The sequence below is a fragment of the Ascidia mentula genome, chromosome 6 (genome assembly GCF_947561715.1).
Source record: "Ascidia mentula chromosome 6, kaAscMent1.1, whole genome shotgun sequence".
Classification (NCBI taxonomy): Eukaryota; Metazoa; Chordata; class Ascidiacea; order Phlebobranchia; family Ascidiidae; genus Ascidia; species Ascidia mentula.
In genome coordinates, this window is record NC_138571.1 from 6,116,463 (window position 1) to 6,132,871 (window position 16,409).

General features: G+C 41.5%; 2 protein-coding genes across 2 annotated transcripts; one reads left to right on the top strand and one right to left on the bottom strand.

Annotated features, from left to right (window-relative positions):
- Positions 1–1,430: 1,430 nt before the first annotated feature.
- LOC145907025 (uncharacterized) lies at positions 1,431–3,412 on the top strand. Its single transcript, XM_082994465.1, has 8 exons — positions 1,431–1,581; positions 1,660–1,779; positions 1,841–1,994; positions 2,053–2,168; positions 2,261–2,368; positions 2,604–2,723; positions 3,053–3,172; positions 3,258–3,412. The coding sequence occupies exons 1-8, from the start codon at positions 1,560–1,562 to the stop codon at positions 3,410–3,412; spliced, it is 915 nt and encodes a 304-aa protein (XP_082850591.1). The 5' UTR covers positions 1,431–1,559.
- An 11,758-nt stretch (positions 3,413–15,170) lies between these two features.
- LOC145907026 (uncharacterized) lies at positions 15,171–15,953 on the bottom strand. Its single transcript, XM_082994466.1, has one exon. The coding sequence runs from the start codon at positions 15,945–15,947 to the stop codon at positions 15,171–15,173; it is 777 nt and encodes a 258-aa protein (XP_082850592.1). The 5' UTR covers positions 15,948–15,953.
- Positions 15,954–16,409: the final 456 nt, after the last annotated feature.

Here is a 16,409-nt window from a genome sequence, read left to right on the forward strand (position 1 = left end):
GCGCAAAATCTGGGCCGATTTAAAATGGGTATTTTAATGTAAGACCATGTATCCTGTGAGAACATTTCATATGGTAAAAGGGATATTTAATGTATCGCTTTTCTCGAGAACATTCGACCGGTTAGTCATGTAGGTTAAAACTTGCATAATGTTTAATACATTTGGTTACGAGCTTGCATGGATTATGCAATACCTGTGCGATGCTTTTCCTATATTTAGGTGCAAATCAATTTTAATTTGCTTCATCTCTTTAAGTTTCCTGTTTACTTGTAGCGTATGTTGTCATTTTATGTAGCAATCATAGTGTGCTATATTTTTTGTGTGTGCTGGGTAAAGGTATAAGTGGAATTTTTGATCGTTTGCAAGACATTCAATTTTTGTCGCAGCACCAAAATAAATGCGATTGGTTGATTTACAAGAAATGGGTAAAAGTTAGACGATTTAAGCGATTGAAGAAAACGTTGTCGGAAGAGTTTAAAGCTCTATTACTTTGCTTGACGAAGCATCGCGTGAATTCTCTTAATTTTGAAGGTAATAGCCAAGTTACTGACAACGCTTTAGTCTGTTTACCTTGAAGTGTGTTGGATGTTTTTCAGCATTCATCTGTATGAGAATGGGTGAGATAGCATATGACTGAATGATGAATAGTGGAATATTACTCCTATTCATTATATGCTTATATTTAGAAACCTTCATCTATTTGAAGCATCAAATAAACGTCACGAAATCCAAAGTAATTGATTGAACACAGCGCCTGTCCCGAATGAGTGATGATCATTTAACAATTTCAATTAGAGTTAATTAAATCAAAAATCAGTCTGTCAGCTGAAAATGGTTTGGTCGTTTCGTCATCTTTATAAACAGTTTTAAATAACGGCTTATTGAAACAAATGAACAGACATCAGTAGGTTGAGGGTTTGCCAAGAGACAGGATGCTTTGAAGATAGTTTACAGAACACTTTGCAAACAGAGGAATATTTTTAAGAGAAAAAACATTGCAAGTCTATTTTCAGGGAATGCATGCGAGATAAAAATATTATCATAACTATTTTTAATTTACTTCACACTGTTGCAACATAATATATTGTAAAAATGAGGCGTCGCGGTTTGTGTTAATTTCAGTGCGTGCTGCCTTTTTCTTGCGACACTTTCACGTGTCTTGTGTCACGCCATGTGCGCATCATTCGACTTAGTACGAATAATGAACTAGCACGCCTCAATACCTTTAAATTTCTTGTTTACTCGTAGCGTATGTTCTTTCATTTTATGTAGCAATGATGTTAAAGTACTATTTGCAAGCTTTCCTTCTTTGTTATTTGCAAAGCAAGAATCAATGCAATTCGTTGACAGGTAAGCTGAATTTTAAATTTTCAAAATAAAATTTTTCATGTACTGGTTATAAGTCTAAATATTTCGTTTCTACAGCAACGTGTGACACAAAGTTATCAGATTTAAATCACTCAATTTCAAAAGTAATCTGCCCACCCAACTGCTGGAGACAATATTCGGATTTGTGTGGAAGTGATGATTACGCCTCTGGTCCCCTTTGTCTGGCTGCAATGCATGCAGGACTGATGGATAGTAAGTTACAGTGACAGTACCCTGGTACGTTTACCGGATTTTTTTTGATATGAACTCAAACCAAATACTTTTGTAAAGATAATGGGGGCTACTTTGAAGTATACAAAAGTGACCCAATACATGAATATAAAGGATTGGACAGGAACGGAGTGAGAAGCAAATATTGTTCATTTGCAAGATGGTCGTACACATTTGAAAGTAAGCTATGCTCCGGGTAGCGTTGTAGATAGAATAAATAGTTACTTTTATGAAAATATAGTGAAATGCAGCACGACAGGAAACAGTGAGTTTTCTGTAACTGATGTATTTTGTCCACCTGGTTGTTCGTCCAACTACGTCTGTGGAACAAATTCGTACAACAAGAATTCCTCGGTTTGTGCCTCTGCCATTCACGCTGGTATCTTGTCGCGTAAGTTGGTGTAATTGACACTTTGTAGTTTGTTTGAATCAACCATGAATGTTTTCAGGAAGTGGAGGATACGTGACGTTTTATTCTAAAAACCGAAGACGCTCATTTATTGGTTCGACCCAGGGTGGTGTAACCAGCAAATCGTGTGGTTCCTCAAGTCAATTCTTTTCGTTCACTCGTAAGTAAACAAAAAGCCTTCTAATAGATAAGCAGGCATTGAATGCGAAAAGAAGTGATCAATGAAATAACGCTTGTTTTCCAATATTTCAGATGAAGATTGTTTGAGAACTTGTTCTAACAACGGTAAATGTTTGTCTGGAGTTAACGACCGACATTGTTCTTGCAACCCCGGGTTGATCGGGTCAGACTGTGAAATAGGTAAGAAATTGCCCTGAAAGCTGGAATATTTGGTACATTGTGCCAGGTAAATCGGAAAAGACAAAAGACAGCAAAGTATTTGATGGTTCTGAAACTTCGGCCTTACGACCTTTTACTTATAGCCGTGTTGAAGATGATTTTCTTTAATGAAGTTCATGGCCCGCGTTTACTTTGGACCCAAATGCCACTCAGCATGTGAAAGTCCACTGAATTTGATCGTAATTATCATATTTAGATATAAACGAATGCGTGAATGTAATGCACAACTGTCATCAACATGCAACTTGCATCAACACTGTTGGCAGTTTTCACTGTTCTTGCAACGCAAACTACATAGGAGATGGCATTGATTGTGGTGAGTTTGACGTCCTTTTTACAATATTCAATACAGGGATTCCAACCTTAGGGTCGCGAAGCGATTTAAGGCTGTGGTGCATTTGTAAATGGCCAGTAGAAAAAAGAAAAACGATGGCGTTTTTCGAGGATGCCACATGTTGTATGTCAATCAGCAAAACGAAACAGCCTTGGGTGCACCATGCTTAACTGTGGTTATAATCGAATTACAATCTATATAAACTACTATTTACACAACCTATCCCGGTAGTGTTCTGTAGCGCCGCGAAGCGAACTTTTCCCTGGGAGAAAGAATGCAAATTCAGATCGTGAAGCTTGATTTCTTTTTAGATCCAGATTTCTGTGGACAAAATCCTGGTATTTGCCAGAATAATGGAACATGTGTTGACACAAAAACATCCTACAATTGTTCATGTGCCCACGGGTACAGCGGATCACATTGCGAAAAAGGTAAGATTTTGTAGTTTTTTGTTAGGTCCTTTTTGGATGAAAGGAATGCAATTTATTAACACTGTTTATGTTGGTCGGAACATAGGTTCGTTTCCTACCTGCCAGGACGCGTTACAAAGCGGCCTTAACGAGAGCGGAGTCTACAGTTTAACTTCTCCTCTGACTTTCCAGGGATATTGCGACATGGATGGTGACAGTTGGCTGGTGAGTTTGCCTCTTGAGGATGGAACTGTATCCTAAGTTTAGTGGTTGGGAAGCGTTAGTGTACGTTTACATATAAAGTTTTTGTCTGGTCACCTTACCTTGGTTATGATAAATACCAGGTGTTCCAGCGTCGTTATGATGGATCTGTGAGTTTCGATAGAGATTGGGAGGATTACAAGAACGGGTTTGGGGATCTATCAACAGAATTTTGGATGGGTTTGTTTTCCAATAAAGCAATCCTTAACTAAACGTTTTACAAGTTTAAATAAAAACTAAGTACAACTACCGATAAATTTCGAATATTAGATGATTTTAAATTTAATGCATTTACTGAACATGTACTTAGTGTTTTAAAATCTGCACACCCAGTTAAATATTCAGGCCTACCAAGAAAAACGTTTCAAACACGCTACGTAACAATCCTAGAGTCAATATAACAGTATCAGTTAATTCAATTTAAATTCCAGTGTTTTAGGCAATATTATTACAACGAACAAATTTAATCAGGTTTGGAGAAACTGCATCAAATCACCAATGCGTCCACTAGATGTCGCCTTCGTGTTGACCTTCAGGATTTTTCCGGAGGTGAAGGATTTGCCGAGTATAGGTAAGACTATGACGTATTTACCGTTTTCAATTTATTGCCATTGTTCCAACGATAATTTACCCGATGCTGACCTGGTCGTCATAACTTACAAAATCTTAAAAGCCGTTGGAGAAATATCCCCCTTATTACGTCAGATTTTCAAAAAAGTTTGTAGCAACAGAGAATATTTTTGCTGTGTTTCGATGTATTCATTCGGTTCGGAATAATAATGAAACAAAAGTTTAGATACCGCACACACATAGGGATGGTAAATCAACCCCACTAGGGATGTGCCAAATGGACAAAGAATTGGGTTCGTGCGAATCCGAATAACTAGAAACATTATTCGTGCGAACCCGAATATATTCGTATGTAAGTGTGACGTCAATAATAGTTGGTCGTTTGCATCACGTGCGCAAGTATGTTGCTTCACCAACTATTGTTTTCAAACAATCGAGTCTATACTACACCTCACACGAACATCAGTGACCTTTACCGCTAGTGTTTAGGAAAAACGCTACTTTGACTTGACGTTACGTAGTAAATCCGTTATGTCATGATTGACCAAATACTATGTTGAACAACAGAGGGCTTCTGTTCCTTTGTTTTCAAATGCGCTTCTGTATTTTGGTGACGAAAACCCGTCCTACGAGCAGCGTCAAGAATTAAAAGTGTTAGACAACCGAGATTTTACTGCAATCGCAACGGTATTTCCGTCACATTTTGTTCAATCGTTTTGATAAACCAATAGCAAAAACGGCTACACCAGTTCTCGTGGCGCTATAGCGGTGTGCTACCGTTATTGGTGATGCGAAAAATACAAAAAACTTTGGCGGTTGTTTCACACAACCATATTATGCTTCCATAATTATCCGAATACGAATCTTGCGCACTATTGGGGTTCGCACGAATATGAAATCTGTGCTCATATTTTGCGAATCTGTTCGGGTTCGGGTTCGCCTTGGTGCATCCATAAACCCCACACTTAAGGTTTGCGCGATCGCTTGGTCGCGGATTGCCGGGACCGAGCTCGGTGGGGCTCGGAATGTGTCGAACGCCACCTTTTTACGCTAAGAGAATGTGGCCACAGAATTTTTTTTTTCTTACCCTTGATTCCAAATCTTCTAAAGCGTAGGCATCTGGAAGACAGTTCAAGCGAAATTAACCATGGCCACAACGTTTGTCAATTGATGGCAACAATCCAGGGAATATTAGTGCTGTGTCCAGTGTTTAAACTTTCGATTTTTTGCCCAACATGCTCCGCTCCCAATGTTTTAAATGAGGCAACAAAAATACCGTAATCGCAACGTGTAAGACGCTGACGCAACTTGATTGTCAGTGTATAAGTTGGAGAGAGCAAATGCTCTGTGTTCTCTTTACCCTCCCTGGTCGCTGCTGGTCGCTGCATGGTTGATGTATGACACATGTCGTTTGTTACGTAATAAAGGGTTTTATTTTTATCAATTATTTCCATGGGCATCAAACCAATGTGAGCGGATTGATTTAAAACAACAAATTATCCGTTGTTATTTAAATTACTTTGTATTAACTTGAACATTATGACATTGTTGTTTTCAGTAATTTCAGCATTGGCGATGAAGTAAGTTCTTACACAATTACCATATCAGGATATTCGGGGAATGCAGGAGACTCCATGGTTGATTCGTCAGGCAGTTTAAACGGGATGAAATTTACAACACGCAACAGAGACAATGATAGGTGAGTAATAATGATACAATGTGTCAAATTGTATTTCTGTTTTACTAACGAAGCAAATCGAGTTATTTTAAAAATATGAAATGCATTTCCTCAAATAGTTGATTTTCGTTGACAAGGCAAATACTTTACACCGCCAACCCTAAATCAACAATTGTAAAAATCGATTGCTCTGAAACAGGGGGATGCGTTAAAGTTTTAGTTAAACACAAATTTTAACTGAGTTTAAATAAGTTGTAAGACTGAGTTGTTAACAACCGATTATAATTGCAGGTCATGGGCTAATTGTGCTTCGTCTTATGGAGCTTGGTGGCATGGTAGGTGTACATATGCCAACCTGAATGATGCATGGTCGACAATTTCTTTTGGCGAAACTATGAGTTGGTATAGTTGGAAGAATTCATGGAGCGCAATAATGAGCTCTAAGATGAAAGTGATATGCGAATAAATGTTGGGGAGGTTTAAGTGACGAAAATTAACATTGCGTCGTTAGTTACCATGGCAACGTTGTGTTGATTTACAATTATTGAGATACCATGCAGATACTTTCACCAGTTAAGGCTTTAAAGCGTAAATAATACGAAAACAAACACACCAAACCGAATGTATTTCACAAATCCAAATTTTTGTGTAGTAGCGAAAACGTCACTAGTTAATAAAGAAAACGTTTGATGCCAGAAAAACACAACATAATAATTGCAAATATGACGTTGGCAATACTTGTTACTACATTTTTGTGAGTTTCGGATTCCATGTCAACGTGTCAATTAGATATTGACAAGATATTCCGTTTTTTCATTCATTGTATATCATGTCGTTGTAATATCGCATGCAACCGTTTCCATGCTTTATGTTGATAATCCATGTAAATATAAACATTGATCCATCAAATTTAACAGTTGGTTTCTGATTCGAGTATGTCAGAAATTTAATTTAGTTCAGTTTGGCTTTCTCTAGTAAACCCCCAAAATGCATTTACACCAATTTACCGCAAATATTTACAGAAAAGTGCGGATATCGCGGCGCCATTTCACCGACTTGTGGTAAAGGTTTTATGTGAGAGTAAATTGCGTAACAAGGTTTCTTTTTAAAACTCAGGTCCTCATTGAGTCCAAACTAGGACGTTATGGCCCAAACTAGGCTTTCGTGTGGCGTGTCACGTGATGTGTTTCAGTTGTGTTGTTGTTTTTGTCTGTTCTGTTACCTGCCTACCTCTGCACACACCTTGCTGCAACTCATTCTTACTTGGCACTGATGATGAACACAGTGGTGTTTGAAACATTTGCTTCCGCATGAGTAGAATACTAGCTTTGACTTTCCTTTACAAATCATTTTCTTGTTACCTCCCAAGGTCAGACCATATACATTCTTGTGTAATAACCAAACTTAACACAGCACTTTGTGAAGGACACAGACGCGTCTGATGCGTCTGCCGGGTGCATTCCATGGAAAAATGTAGATGACATAGAGAGAGTTGACAAAAATTTAATAACACAAGTATCGCTTTATTTGAATTTATTTATTTTTTCTTGGAATATTTAGAACTAGTGGGCCTTCATAGGTCATAAGCCACAGGAAACGTTTTTGAAAAGGGTTCCCACCTTCGCGACCCATCAATGAACAAGCAATACGAGAAATAAAATGAGAAGTTCCTGATTCGGTGTCAATGGCTGATATAACGATCAGTATGTTTATTACTACTTTAAACACTGAAGTGGAGTGTCTTGGCAAACTGGCATTCATGTTGTTTAGTTTATTGTTTGATTTTAAATTTTTCTGAACACTGCTGCTGAGTTGTGCGTGACACAGGTGGAAACTTCACATTTGCATAATTACAACAAAAAAATAATCTTGTGTCAAACGCACTTTATTGCAAAGAATACATGAATTCTTGGCGAGTTTTGAAGCATTTTTCACAAATATTGCTTTTAAAATATTCTCCATTGTGAGTTCGAAAGTGACTTCTTCGTGTACTTGTATAAATAAAAGCTTTGTCACAAATCTTACACTTGTAAGGTTTCTCTACAGTATAAATTCGTTTAAAGATTTTCAATGCACGGCGAGTTTTAAAACATTTTTCGCAAATTTTGCATCTGTAATGTTTCTCTTCAGTATGACTTCTAGCGTGGTTTACTTAGATATGCTTTCCGAGTGAATGATTTAGAGCATAACGTGCATTGGCAGGGCTTCATTCTTCAAACTTCGTTAGTAACTTTTAAGATCACTTGTATCGTAAATGTCAGTATGGTTCGTCATTAATGATAGAACAGTTTTTCTGTTTTGTTTGTATTTCCGTCCTAATTTCTTGGTATACCTGAGATATTTTTAGATTTGTACAAAGTTCTTCCTGCTGCGAAGCAACAGAATTCTTAGGAACCAGACTTCAAGTTATTAATACGACAAACCTTGCTTCTACTTGTTCTAGCATTCTATCTCGACGCTCTATAAGGTCCCATTAGTGCAGCTTGGTGTTTGGCCGTAGTGCGCTCCACGGTGGTTCGTGGTACTCACAAAGTGGAAATCAGTGTGCCTGCTAGTCTACCAGCTAGCATGTGCCACAGTCACCAGCTGCTCTAATGAGACCTTACAGGTCGTCACAGTGTGTACACCTTGTCTCCAACAGTTTTATTCATATCAACGTCATTTAATTTACAGATGAAAGTTGCCGCCCGTTAGGCTCCCAACTTTTGTTTTGACGATGGGCCGTTAGTGCAGGGTAAATTGAGCATTTACCATAGTTTGGGTTGAGAATTTAAGCGCCTAAAAATTCCCCAACCCAAACTATGGTACGAGAAAAATAAATTACGAATGATGATGTGATTAGTAAATAAAAACTGGATCAAAAAACCAAAGGCCCCTGGCAGGCTGTCGATCGCACACCGCATCAATAATAATGTATTAAAATCCCAACACAGCGATCCAAAAAGGAAAAACAGAAAAGAAAGAGTCAAGAATCTAACGCAAAAAGGTTACGAAAGCTAAAAACAAATAAAAATTAATAAAAACTATAAAAATAATCGGGTTTCAAGCATTAACTCAGAAATAATAAAAGTGTGAATTAACTGCATGTGGTTAGACCTGTCTGACCTGCAGTACAGACAGGTCTAACCACAAGCGCTCGCGTCAAAAAAATCCATTGTGTTCATAGGTTCAAACGTCTTGATATTAATATTGGTTTGGGTCAGATTTGAACGTGGACCTTTGTCGTTTGAGATGTCGATCAGGCTTTGATTGGGAGCGAAATTTCTGTATGCTTTTCCCCTGTTAATTGGTGTGCCGGACAGAACTCTTTTAACATGGCGCGCATTTCAGCATGATACAGGTTGCTGCTGCCCCAGGCGATGTTCTGGAGTTCGACGCGTGCGTGGCAATGATATGAAGCCACCGCGTTTCATGAGTGTGGTGTGCGTCAGTCACGTCGGTCGCGGCCTTGTAGTAGACGCAGGGAATTACCGAGGTATAGAACGAGATGCTAAAAGCGGAACTAATGTAGTCTGTCACAGTCAAAAGCCTAAAGTGACCAGTTGTTCAGAATAGTAAGAACTCAGTAAGTAAGAATGAAGGCAATGAGTTCAAGAGATTACTATTCTAGTTTCCTTTAGTCCTTGGGCCCATGTCTTTGGACAAAACGGTTAAGCATGACATAACACATAACACATCACATGTCACAGGAATTGTTGTTCACAATATAGCAAATTACAATGCATGTAAATTAGTGCCGATAACCGCCTCCAAAACTTGATTATGGGAATTGGTTATGGATATGAGCCATAGATATCACTTAGATATAAGTACACCATACATATTGTTCTTTTCAACATGTTACAACACTGACTTTTTTCACTCAGCGGAAACATGATATAGGAATAAAATTGCCAGCGTTGTTTTTCATAAACTTTAATTTCGTCCATCTGAATCTAGTGTAATGATGGATGATAAACAAGAAATCAGTGGTAAGCATTTATTGTCGATTAATTTAACATTATTTATAACCCGGCATTAAATTGTTTGTAGAAATCGAATACAAAGATCGTGAACGAAGTCCATCTGTCGGAACGGACGCTTTTCAACATGTTGAGTCGGACAAGAAAAACCTGATCACAGTAAGCCAAATAAAAGAAGAGCTTACCATGTCTGTTGATGGTATGGAAGGCAAAGACGACCTATCAACATTACATACGAAAACATACTCTGATGGAGATTCCGATGACACTACTATTGAGGAATCGTTCAGTGGTTCTTCAATAGAATGTACCGAAATCGACGAAGCTCACTTCGAAGATTTAAACCATTCTGGCGACGAAGATACGATGTGTTTGACACCTTATGAAAGTTATTCTTCTGAAAGAAATCATTCTCCTGATAATGCAACGACTTCTAAAAGACCCCTGAAAGGGGCATCGACAAAAAAGTCAGTTTTTGAAAAGTACAAATGTGATTTATGCGGCAAATCATACAACAGTAAATGTGCTCTGCAAAATCACGACCGATATTATCATAAAAAAGTTGGACTTAGTCGATGTAAATTGTGTGAAAAGACATTTCACCACAAGCAGACCTACAAAGACCACGTGGACTCCCATTTAGGCGTGCAGTCACATCGTTGTAATATCTGCGAAAAAACGTACACCTATTTAAGCAGCCTTCAAACCCACATTAATCTGATTCACTACAACCAGAAACCTCATGAGTGCAAGTTGTGTTTCAAAACATTTGCATTTAAATCAATTCTTGGAAAGCACATGAGGTCTCACACAGGCGAGACGCCTTATTCGTGTTCTGTATGCAATAAGAAGTTTAAACATTCCAATCATCTGAAACGACATATTGACCGCAACCACCAGAAAAATACAATCCCCCAAAAATCAAGCCAGCATAAGCAAGCCCAGTGCAATATATGCGACAAAATCTACTCGAGTAAGTATCATTTAGACGTCCATATGCGAGCTGTTCACTACATGCAAAAACCACATGGCTGCTCCGTATGCGGAAGGTGTTTTGCCACCAAATCAGCAAGAAATTCTCACACTAAAATGCACGAAAAAAGAAAAAAAAGTAATTGCAACACAGAAAGTTCTGTAATTTGTATGTATTACTAATTTTTCTTTCCATTTTTTCGTGTGCAGTACCCAAAGTACAAAATTTTGTAGTGTTCTGGTTGTTGTAGAGACAGAGTATTGTAATTAAAGATGTAACATGCGAACATTAAGTTAATCGAAAACGACTAGGTTGTTCAGGCATTCTGTTTTATTTTGTACTTTTGTTTATGGTCAAGTAACGTCCGATTTTTGGTAATAGTGTGTACTTGGGATTTAATACAGGCAAGATTTTATACCGATGCTGACCTAAAAAAGGAAAACATTTCCTTTTTTACGTCTCGCGGCTGTGACGTGACGTAGTATGTGATTGCGACACACTCTCTGGCCACGTTTTACTGTTAGCAAAAGTTGATTCGTTGTTGTTGATATCATTGTAAATTTTTAAGTGCATGTTCATTTCATAACAGAAAAGCCGACGTTGTGTCGACTACTAATATGTGTGGAGCCGGGAAAGGGGTCGCGTTTAGCATAGGGAAAATTTTCCATGACGTTTGGAAATAATTTCAAGGTTTGTTTGATAAAAAAATTACATTGTTTTTTTCCACCAAACCTTTTAGTACAAATGCAGACAAAATCACAATGTCGTATTTCTGTAGTGAAACTGCGGGACCCCTTTTAAGAACGAGGACCGATTTGGTTATGAATGTGGCTTGGACTGTTAACCGACAAGTGATTGGGAGCTAAATTGGAGCAAACATTATTGATTCTACCGTTGACAAATTTCAAGAAGAGGATTGATTAAAGCGATGAAAAGCGTCTAAATACAACGTCGAATATTTGTGAAAATCGAGTGCTCGTTAATGCAGTACAAGAATATGGTGACGAAGTAGCCAAATCGTTTCCAACCGCCAACTGTCTTTCAGGTTTGCCGCGAATTTTTATTTATTGACGTTCGTACTTTTTCACCATACTTTTTATCGGTATGTAACACTATTTTGATAGCATAAATTTTATTACGGTATTAACCCCTTCCTTACCCCATCTAGAATCAGATAGATATGCTGATTGCATCATTCGTGGCGGCCGCTCATTGGTTTGCCGCTATTCGATGCCGCAAAATGTTTTGAAGTTAGGCTACCAAGGGTTGGGAATCACTGCAGTAGCCTAAATAATGATGGTAGTGTAGCGAGGTGTTTATTCGAGGTACAAACTAATGGAATGACACAATGGGCGAATAAACCACGAGGGACGAGAGTAAAAGAAAAAAGGCAATTTGTCCGGTTCGCTGTAGGAGCGCAAACGTAGTTAGAGAGGCCGCTACATGACCCCCCTCCAGAAACGGACATATATCAACACTGAAAACGAAGTGGAATACGAATGTTGCCACGCGTGCGCGTGTGTCTGCCTGAATGTGAAAAGTTGGGCTGGTGCTCCGGTGGGCCCAGTGATGTATGCGAGGGTTCAGGTGGAACCAGAAAAGGCGGAGTCGAAGTGTGCGAAACCGGCTCGGACAGCCCCGGGTCGGATGGCGGTGGGTGGTGCGTTGATGTCGGGGGTCGACCGCGGCGAGGAGGCACAGCCACCTGTACCGGTTGTGTGAGGTCGACATGTGCAGGCTTCACACGGTCGATGGAAACGACCTGATTGTGTCCACCAATGGCAAGCGTAAAAGTCTTGCTATTGCGATCAAGGACGCGATATGGGCCATCGTATGGCGGCGTAAGCGGGGGTCGGTGTCCATCTTTGCGTACAAAAACGTACGGGGTCGTGCTTAACGCTTGTGGGAGCATTGTGCGAACGGAACCATGGCGTGACATCGATGTCGGCACCAGTTGACGCACTGTGTCCCTCAACGATGGAATGACATCTTGAGGGGGAGGAAAGGATTGGCCGAAACGGAAGAAATCGCCGGGTACCGTTATGGTAGAACCGTAAACAAGTTCGGCCGATGATGCCTGCAGGTCTTCTTTGGGAGCAGTCCGGATGCCAAGCATAACCCACGGGAGCTGGTCTACCCAGTTGGGGCCTGCTAGCCGTGCCATTAGGGCGCTCTTCATATGCCGATGAAATCGCTCCGCAAGGCCATTAGCCTGAGGGTGAAACGCAGTTGTTCGGTGTAGTTGGATTCCCAGAAGTTGGGTGAAAACCGTCCATAACTCCGAGGTAAACTGGGGGCCGCGATCCGATGTGAGGTCGGAAGGAATCCCGAAACGAGAAACCCAATGGAACGCGAAGGCCCGTGCACACGTCAGGGTGGTTGCATCTGGCATAGGAATTGCTTCCGGCCATCTGGTAAAACGGTCAACAATGGTAAAAAGGTACCTGTTTCCCTGTGAAGGTGCGAGAGGACCGACGATATCGACGTTGATCTGTTGAAAACGTGCACGACAGGGTGGGTAGTTCGCCAGAGGCGCACGAGTGTGGCGCTGGACTTTTGCCCTTTGACAGTGGATGCACTGTCTCGCCCAAAGGGTGACCTGGCGGCGTAGGCCGTGCCAAACAAACTTGGATGCGACAAGTTTGCGTGTAGACCGTATCGACGGATGCGATAGACCATGTATTATGTCAAAAATTTTGCGTTGCCATGATGTTGGAACAACTGGACGGGGTGAGCCGGACGAGACGTCACAGAGGATGGTGGTCCCGGATTGATCGAGCTGTATGTCCTCTAGTTTAAGGTTAGTGACAGCAGTGCGATACGCTTGAACTTCGGGAGAGGACTGAGCGGCTGCCAATGACGAATAATCCAAATCCAGAGGTAGTCGAACAGCATCAATGGAACCGCGCGAGAGTGCGTCGGCAACGTGGTTTTGCTTGCCTGCGATGTGTCGCACGTCTGTGGTAAACTCTGAAATCGCGGTTAAATGACATTGTTGGCGCGATGACCATGGAGCTGACACTTTAGTAAAAGCAAAAGTCAAAGGTTTGTGATCCGTGTAAGCGGTAAACACGCGACCTTCCAGAAAATATCGAAAGTGACGAATGGCAAGGTGCAAGGCGAGTAGTTTTCTGTCGAAGGCACTGTATTTCTGCTCGGGTGGTCGTAAACGTTTGCTGAAAAAGGCCAGTGGGCGCCAGGCATTGTCAATAAATTGTTGGAGGACAGCTCCAATGGAGTGCTGTGACGCATCGGTAGTTACAGCGGTCGGCGCATCGGGTAAAGGGTGGTGCAACAGTGTGGCACGGGCTAGGGCGACTTTTCCCTCTGAGAAAGCCGAATTTAGCTTGTCACTCCAAATCAACTTTGTAGGATTGCCCGAAAGTGAATCGTAGATTGGTGACATTATGCGTGCAGCCCCAGGAATAAAACGATGGTAAAAGTTTACCATACCTGCGAATTCTTGGAGTCCTTTGATAGTAGTAGGGCGAGGGAAATTCTGAATGGCTTCAACCTTGTTGGGAAGAGGTCGTGCACCGTTGGTGTCAACCCGATGTCCCAGAAAATCAATTTTGGATACTCCAAACTGGCATTTGCCGAGGTTAATGACGAGGCCATGATCTGAAAGCTGCTTAAAAAGGCGTTTTAAATGGTCGTAGTGCTCAGTGAGGGACTTGCTTGCGACGAGTATGTCATCTAGGTAGACGAACACAAAATCCAAGGATTGACATACCGTGTCCATAAGTCGCTGGAAGGCTTGTGCCGCGTTTTTCAAACCAAAGGGCATGCGAAGAAATTCGAAAAGGCCAAAAGGCGTGATAACCGCCGTTTTCGCAATATCATCCGGTGCCACAGGAACTTGGTGATAGCCGCGAACAAGGTCAATTTTGGAGAAAACTCGACATCCGGCCAAACGAGCCGAAAAATCTTGGATGTGGGGGATAGCGTAACGATCAGGCTGGGTAGCAGCGTTAAGACGGCGGTAATCGCCGCATGGGCGCCACCCACCGGACGACTTTGGTACCATGTGCAGGGGCGAAGCCCATGGACTGGATGAGCGTCTAATAATTCCCAGTTGTAGCATGTTGTGAAATTCCTTCTTAGCGCGGGCGAGCTTTTCGGGAGGAAGTCGTCGAGCGCGAGAGTGCACGGGTGGTCCGCTGGTGGGGATGAAATGCTGAACTCCATGCTTAGGAAGCGACTGCGAGAAATGGGGAGAAGCTATCCCTGGAAATTCAGCCAACATTCGAGCATAGACCGATGTGCCTGCGGAAATGGCGTTGAGGTGGGGAGCCGATTGCGCTGCTTTGCCCAGTTTACTGCTGGAGAAGGTTTCGGCGTTGATTAGGCGTCGGTGCTTGAGGTCAACCAGAAGGGAATTTGCCCGCAGGAAATCAGCGCCGAGTAACGGCCGGGAAACTTCGGCCAGAACAAATTTCCATTGAAATTTGCCGGGAGGAAAATTCATGGTGACTAGACGTGAACCGTACGTCCGGATGTGAGTACCATTAGCAGCGACTAGAGCCTTTCCAGGAGGATTGGTGCGGCGCTCTAGTCCCGTGGGAGGTATGACGCTTATCTCGGCGCCGGTGTCAACAAGAAAATTACGACCCGCTGAGCTATCCCACACAAAGAAAAGACTACTAACTGCGCCGGCCATCGTAGCAAATAATGATGGCCGGCCTCGTCGTTTCCCTGCAGTGCACAAGGGGGGCGGCACTTTATCGCATCTTTGCCGAAACGACGATGATAAAAACAAAGCGACTTCGAATCGGGCATTATCTGTGGCAAACCTGATGAAGACTTGGAAGGTTTGCTGCGACGCACGTTGGAAAGTGCGAAATCCGTAGACGGCTGACTTCCTGTCCATATCGCATCAGCTTTGCGTGCTAAGAGTCGCGAATCACGAAACTCCTCTCCTATCAGTCGTGTCCGTACATATTCTGGCAAGCGCTCCAAGAACAGTTCTTGAAAAACAAAGCATTCCTTGTCATCACCAAGCAAAGCCAGCATGTCATCCATTAAAGCGGATGGCATTCTATCGCCCAAAGGGGGCATGTGCAGTAGCTGCCTGGCCCTCTGCGAACGCGTAAGACCAAAGGTGTCAATCAATCGTGCTTTAATTGACTCGTACTTGTCATCATTGGGCGGATTGTCCAGCAGGTTGAGTAGACGCTTTGCTGTGTCCTGATCTAAGGCCGAAACGACATAATAGTACTTCGTCTGATCGCCTGTAATGTTTTTCAGAGCGAACTGCGCCTCGGCTTGCCGAAACCAAACTCGTGGCTGAGCTGTCCAAAACAAAGGTAGCTTGATGGCTACAGCGTTCTCTGAGTTTGCGGTTTCATTCATAATGCAAAAAAACGTTTTTGCACGCTCGGGGTCACCAAATGTAGCGAGGTGTTTATTCGAGGTACAAACTAATGGAATGACACAATGGGCGAATAAACCACGAGGGACGAGAGTAAAAGAAAAAAGGCAATTTGTCCGGTTCGCTGTAGGAGCGCAAACGTAGTTAGAGAGGCCGCTACAGTAGCTTATTATATAGTGGTCATATTTCTGATTTTCTAGGATGTTGTCTATCACCTAGGAATGGTCATCATTTTGACACTATTTCTTTATTTGTCGATGTGACCACTTAAATACAAAGTAAAATGTCGACCACACTGCGTCATATAAAATTCGGCATTGTATGCAAATAAAGATAAAAAAACTAAACAAGTCAAATCGAAAATAAGCACAGTTTTACTTCTTTTCTCTGTTCTTAAAAATTAGTCCAAGTCTGAGAAATAAAAAAAGCACGGTACCCACAGA